A 7,481-nucleotide genomic window follows, 5' to 3' on the forward strand; every position below is an offset into this window, starting at 1 on the left:
CGGGGAAGTGCTCCACTCCCCAGCCCTGAAGCAGGGGAGCAGAGCACTTCCCTAGAACTGGCGGAGCCCGCGCCAGGCTCTGGCTCCAGTCCCTGGTCCCTGGCCCCAGCCCCTGGCTTCCGGCCCCCGGCCCCAACCTCCAGCCACCGGCCCCTGGCTTTAACCCCTGGCCCCCAGCTCCCAGCTCCAGCTCTGGCCCCTGGCCCCTGGCTCCGGTCCCTGGCCCCTGGGCCCCAGCCCCTGGCCCCTGGCTTCAGCCCCTGGCCCCAGGCCCCAGGCCCCAGCCTCCGGCCCCCAGACCTCAGCCCCCTTCAGTAAGTGTCCCACGCCGGACCGAGGTGGCGCACTCATGGACCGAGGCTGTGCGCTTACGGACCAAGGCGGCGCACTCATAGACCACTGCTCCTTAGAGAGAACATTGATCCAGGGGGTCAGCCTGCCAGCCCGTGGCTGCTCTGAACGGGCTCAATGTGGTGCAGAGGGGCTGGCTGGGGCATGAGGATGCTTCAGTGGAGGGCTAGCCAGCAGGCAGCTCCCACGCTGAAGCACCCTCGTGTCCCAACTGAGTGCATCAGAATCTATACCTGCACTGCTGCAGAGTAAAAGGACTCTGTAGAAGGAAAGTACTTGTATTTACAAGGACTACCATGCTGTGGACTTAATTTAGTTTCTTGCAGCCTAATAGGGCCATTTACTGATGAGCTAATTACTTTACTCCACAGTAAACATCTTGTGAGATGCACCTGAAGTATGCTAATTTACACCAGCACATGGATCTCACCCCAAATACAGGCAGTCCTCAGACTTACGACACAATTGGTTCCTGAAAACCGCATCTTAAGTCGAAATGTTGTTACTGGGAACCAATTTTTACCATAGGAAACAATGTTATAAATGGGGGATTGGTTCCTGAACCAAGGCCCAATGCCCTGCTTTCACCAAAGATAACCTAGAATTATGTACTCAATCAATTATAGATGAGTAATATAGCTACATTAATGTATTTATATTGTAAATAGCATTCATATTGTAAATAGCATTCATATTGATTTGGAAGGACTTCGAGGTGACTTTGCTAGACTTTTTGAAGGGTTCTTGGCTGGAGTCTCCTCAGGAGTCTTGGCTGCAGGTTTTTCTGAAGTCTTGTCTGCTTTCTTAAAGAAAGTGTCCAAGGAAGTTTGGACAGATGTTCTCCAGGGAGACGGGCGACGCAGCGAACTTGTTCTGGCATCGCGTAGATCAAGCATTGTAAAGTCGAAACTGCCGTCAGAAGGTTGAAATGGGGTGTCAATTTATAAATGTTGTAAGTGCGAAACGTAACTCGAAACGTTGTAAATCGAGGACTGCCTGTATCCCAAAGCCAGTAATATCCATAAGAACTTGCTAAAAGCAGTAATTTGAGCACAGACACTTTGATAAACTTTGTTTTACCGTAGCATATTTTGCTTAGTGAAAACATTACGCTCCAAAGAAGGCTCCTGTGTGGGCTTTCTGAATTCAGTCCACAAAACAATTCTTTTGGGATGTTTCTCTCAAAAGTACAAACCCGTCACCCTGAGGGTATCTGGAATGAGACAATGGATAGAGCACACCCACCTCTACCTAGATTGGAGGAAGTCCATTACAGTGAGGAGAAGCCAGAGAATCTATGGGAGGAAGGGGGATGAGGGGTCAATGGGTGATCAAATACTTTGATCCTGGCTCTCCTGCCTCACCTCACAACTCTGTCATGACAATATGCTTGTGGTGCATCTATATGCCCAGTGTCCTTCTCCAAGAAGAGTATGTGTATGTGGCAAGGCAAAGGCTCCTTCCTCTCCTTGCTGAGATGACTGATCTCTTTTTCTATTCAACTCCCTCCTTATTGTCAAATACCGGGAAATACCTTTGGCCTCTGCCTCCACTTGAGTGCAGCAAGATTTTGGATCTGTATTTAGGTCACACTTCCCCTTTTCCTATCACTCCCAACCATTCAAGTGGATTAACAGTAGTGGTCCCTCACACCTCAGTAGCAGTCTTTGACTTATTCCTGAATGGAGCTTTAAGAGCTCTTTCTCGGGCATCATAAAAAAGATGCAAGCCTTATTTTACTCTTCAGTCGAGGAGTTTTTCTGGAAGTCTTTAAAATACCCTACCAAAAGGCGAGATAGCAGTTATTAGCTTGCCTCTAATTTGGCAACTCCTGTTGTGTGTGAAATGCTTTGGACCTGGTCTAGAAGTCCATAAACTGAGTTAAAAGGGAAATGCATGGCCTAGGAACCTCTGCATTTTGTTGGCAGCTTCATACCTATTGGCTCTGATTTTTGAGAAGCCAGTTTTGAAAAAATTGGACTGTGGTACTTTTTTAAAACAACACATGTGTTTGGCACTCACTACCCCTGAAGCTCGCTTTCCTCAGAGTGCCAGGCTCAGGGTAACATTCGTAGAATTGCCTTGTAACCTTCTGGACCATTATGATCGTTGTCTGCTTCCATTTTTGTTTAGAGACAAATTGCATAGGAAGGGTGAAAAAAATAAGCAAACATTTGGGGATATTTTTTTCTCCTTCAACTTAAAAACAGCCAAATGGACTTCTCTGAATGCCCTTGAAACTTAAATCTCTCTGCATTCTGCAACCTGATGCTTTATTTCACCTAAGGCTACATGTAAATCTCTGAAAACAGGGACAAATGCAATGAAAATACAATTTGAGGGAGAGTGGCATGAATGGCACTATGATAATTATAGCATACCATCAAGAGTATCACATGGAAGCTTTACTCTGCATTTATTTTCATATGCTTGTTCTTGTTTGTTCATCTCTGGCAGGGCTCACTTGATGACTCAAACTCTTTGTAGCATATTGGGAAGGATATAAAATATGAAGTAATACAGTCTTTGGGCTAATACATTTTCAAAAATGTTTCATGCCTCATTTCTCACGTAAATTCTTAGGTTGCATTCAGCCTTCAAAGTGTCATTCATATTCATGAAGAAAAAAGGGCTACTGTTCATTACTTTCACTGATAAGCTATAAGCACTGTCAGGCTTACCCACCAGGGACTGCATCAGTGCACCAGGAGAGTGTTTTCTCCTGATGTTCCTGTCATGAGGACATTGTGACCAAAGGAGCAGATTATGGACAAACAACAAAGGCACATGATCTGTTCTTTTCTTGCTTCAGAGAGCTATGAGATCCCTGACTCTTTCTCTGTGTTTTTAACCCCATTCAAACTCTCACCCAGAAGGTTCTGCCTGTTTGAATGAGACCTTCTGTGGGAATCCATTTTGACTTTCCTTCTTTAGCTAGGATGAAAAATCTGCTTCTCCATGTAGGGCATTCCCACCCGCTATTGCCAAGGGAGTAAGGAATGGAGACCTAGAATTAAACTTGAGCGCATAGTAATTTACAGCTCTGTCACTGGGCTAACGCATGATCTGCTCTTATATTCTACTGTCCCTCCAAGTGTGATTCACAGAAAGGAGAAACAGTTGTAAGTTTGGAGACACTTGATGAAATAAGCATTTTGGATAAATCAGAAGGCAGTTGGATGTCAAGCTGTGTTTAAGTGAGAGGCACTGGTTTTATATATATACAGTATAATGTGGAAAATTGCATCTCTCTCAGCCTTTTGTTTTGTAACATTGCTGTTAACATTGCTGTTTTGGCTGTTTTTTGTGTACTGTCCTTATGGTCAAGGTGGTGAATTATGAGCAATGGATTCCACCCCAAGCCCCAAGTCCAAGCGGGTCTAGCAACAGTGAAATGGTAAGTTGTTATGAAAACCTTTCTACTTTTATTTAGAGGTGTACATGCAGAAAGACCCAAGCAAGTCCCAAGAAGTCATCCTCCCACTTTACTCAGCCTTGGTGAGGTGGCAACTGGAGTACTGTATCCAATTCTGGGCTCCACACTTTAGAAAGGATGTAGAGAAGCTTGAGAGAGCCCAGAGAAGAGTCACGTGCATGATTAGAGGACAAGAGAGCAAAGTGCTTACTTATGAGGAGAGACTGAGAGCCGTGGGACTCTTCAGCCTGGAGAAGCACAGGATCAGGGGTGACTTGGTGGCAGCCTATAAGTATATAAGGGGTGTGCATCAGGAGCTGGGGGAATGCCTGTTCACCAGAGCACCCCACAGGATGACAAGGTCTAATGGTCACAAACTGCTGAAAGATGGTTTTAGACTGGACATAAGGAAAAACTTCTTTACCGTCCAAGTCTCCAGAGTCTGGAATAGACTTCCCCCCCAGAAGTAGTGCAAGCACCTATTCTGAATACCTTTAAGAAATGCCTGGTTGCTTAACTTGCTGGGGTGATCTGACTCCAGCTGACTTCCTGCCCCTGGACCTGATGATCTTGCGAGGTCCCTTCCAGACCTAATGTCTATGAAATCTATGAAAAAATGGATTATTGATTTTCTTTACTTGATAAGAGTTCCCAAAACTTAGACCTCTTTCCAATTCTGGAGTAATAATCATGGAATTGCTTTCTTCTCTATGGAAAAAAATGTCTAATTCCTGCAGTGAGATTCCACAAGGAAAGAATAGCTAAGTCCAGCCCTAACCATGCTTCGTTGCCAAATGGTAGGTTCTGAGTTGGTGGAAGTTCAAAGTTAAAAAAGTAGGGATCTGAATTTCATGGGCAGAGATGTACAAAAGAAATTCATCTAGTATCTGCATGACACATGCTTGAACATTGCTTTAGCAATTCTTTATGAGAGATGCGTTATCCCAACTCTCTTAATACAATTTGGACTATTTTATATAGATTATTTTACTGCATAATTTTTTTAGAAAAGCCATTTTTTTATCACAGCGTATTATTTAAATGTATATAATCTAACTTGGAAGCAACATTGCAGATTACCAATATTTTCCAAGAAATATTATAAAAATATTTTTCATGGTAAGATTATAATTTAAGAACACAAAAATTACTCTAGGTTTACTCTCTATCATAATTTACTTTAAATTTAATTCAAGTCCAAGTCAAAGGTCATAGGAATGTAGGGACTGGAAGGGACTCCCCGAGTCATCAAATCTAATCCATTGATTTGCAAACCAATTTTGAATCAAGAATTCCTCAGAATTGTGACTTCAAACTCATACACAACTAGAAGGTACACAAGACTCTACAACATGCTATAAGTTAAAGCAAGGGTGACAAGGCCATCAGTCATTGCAGTGACAGAGAACAAGAAAATGTCTCTATTTAGATACAGGCAACCCCTGCTTAACGCTGTTTCACTTAGCGCTATTTCGCTATAAGGCTCATTTTAAAGTGACATGTGATTCCACTTAGCGCTCAGTGAGTTTCGTTATAATGCTCACATTCACCATCTTGGGTCATTAAAAACACAGTCACCATCTTGGGTGATCAAAAACTTTCAGTTTCACCTAACGCTAGTTTCACTTAACACTCGTTTTTTCAGAAGCGAATTAAGAGCACTAAACAGGGGTTGCCTTTAGTCAGATATACATTTCATTTTGGATGCTTAGGTAAACTAAAACTAAAACTACAGACATTTTGAAAGCGCTTTTTTGTCAATAAATTCTAGGTATTCAATGGTTATTTGTGCCTACAAAAGACATCCATTATATTTATTATTTAAGGACATTTAATTAACATTAGATACTGCCCAACAAATGTTTTTAAAACAAAGAGGATTACAGTTTACCCATCAGTAAAATTACGTGAGTAGCTTATATGCAGATTTTCTTTTAATGTCCCCAAAACAAAAATCCAAGGTCAAATCTCCAGACCCAATATCCATGGCTTGATTCCACCTTGTCTTCGCATAGTAGTAGGAAATGGATGCTATCATAATTTTCTGCTTGTGTATTCTGATTCCATACACACTTTGGCACTCTTTTTGAAAAGTGAATTCACAAAGTGCAAGACAATGGAATGAAATGCTCTATTTCTATTCTGTGGTAAGCCAACTTCGTGAAGCTGAACAGCCTAAAGGGTACCCTGGCTTTTTCCCCTATTTCTAATTCTACCTGCATTTAGTCTGGGCCCAACATTCACACCAAGAAATGAAATGCACAGTTTTGAACCTCTCACTGGTTTATTGCAAGGAACTATAAGACCAGACCCTCAGCTGAAGTAAATTGGGTATAGGTCCACTGAAGTCAATGGATCTATGTTCATTAACATTGGATGCAAAGCTGGTTTCTAATGCCCAAATACATAAATATACGATGAAAAATATTGAAATGCTTTTCATCTTGCAGACGGTATTCTGATGACATGTTCTTAGTTATGTAAACTCTTTCTTTTATTTTGCTAGGTCATGCTTGGTTCAACCCAATTTCCAGTACTCTATTACATCTCAAGAACCTATTTAGTCTGTAATCTTTTCTCCATTATTTTTTCAGCCCTTTACCCCTGTCCATTTCTCAAACTCTATGCCCCTTCTGCAAGAGCAATCATTAAGTTTGCAAATTAACTTCTGTTTTAACTCTGCTTCCACTTGCTTGGGATTGAGGGGACGGTGAGTTTACCAAGGGCCTCTGTTGTTGCAGCAAGAGCAAGTAATCTCCCAGTGTATATGCTACCTAAAAACAACCCTTTGCTTTTCCATAGTACTCTCAATAGTTACTTATTTCTGTGTATGTAACTCTCAAGCCTCAGTACAATAACATCTGAAGTACTGTCTCAGAAGTATGGGAATCCATATTGATAAGATTAATGTATGCTGTGCTTCCTGAATGTGTGTCATGTTGGATGCTTCACCATATTCTGTGTATACGAAGTGCTCCATAAGTGGCTTTTCCTGACTATTACTGAGACCCTGAAAACCCTGTAACCGAAGCGAGGGCTAATGAAGCCCAGAATCTCTCAAGATCAAGCTCTAAGAAATATAACTGCATATAACAGACTCTGCGGGCAGTACTGATGCAGGCTTTCTTGTTTTAATTTTTGACTACAGATTATGTATGTAAGAAAATAGAAACGAGCCATAATGTGTAGCCTGTTTGCTGGGGAGAGTTCAACAAAGGTCTCTGTGTTTCTACTTTCTGATAATAATAGCAGTGGCAGTTAATTATTTGTAATTTTACAAAATCTGTTGACACACTAGGCCAGTTCTCTGCTGGTATGTGTGGATGAAACACCACTGAAATCAAAGAGCTGCATCTATTTACAATAACAGAAAATAAGGCCCATTACATTTACCATAATGAATAATTATAAATTATGGTTACCACTGTGACAGAAAATCCACCATTGTAAAACATATTGGGGATTTATCCTTTTTTATTTTTCATGTATATTTACTTTTGCTGGCTGTGACTGAAAGGCAATTATCACATGAATTACTGACATTTGACCGTAGAAAAGAGATTGTTCTCTATAGAAATACAGAATATCCATGCTAAACTCCTTAAGTAAGTCAGCTGCAGGAGCGTCTGCCTCTGAGAACTATTGTTCAATTAGCATTTAAATTTGTCAATAGTATCTAGGCAGACAAGGTTCTTTGGGTGAATCTGATATCTTT

General features: G+C 41.6%; 1 protein-coding gene across 1 annotated transcript in view; it reads left to right on the forward strand.

Moving 5' to 3' along the window:
• Positions 1–7,481, forward strand: part of LOC109303288 (SAM domain-containing protein SAMSN-1-like) — a 187,674-nt gene that overhangs the window by 79,390 nt on the left and 100,803 nt on the right. The window contains exon 7 of the mRNA XM_019525469.1: positions 3,680–3,748. Within this exon, the coding sequence (XP_019381014.1) occupies positions 3,680–3,748 (69 nt within the window). The remainder of the gene's footprint in view (positions 1–3,679; positions 3,749–7,481) is intronic.

This window comes from Gavialis gangeticus, unplaced genomic scaffold, assembly GCF_001723915.1.
Source record: "Gavialis gangeticus isolate Ggan-Ray unplaced genomic scaffold, GavGan_comp1, whole genome shotgun sequence".
NCBI lineage: Eukaryota > Metazoa > Chordata > Crocodylia > Gavialidae > Gavialis > Gavialis gangeticus.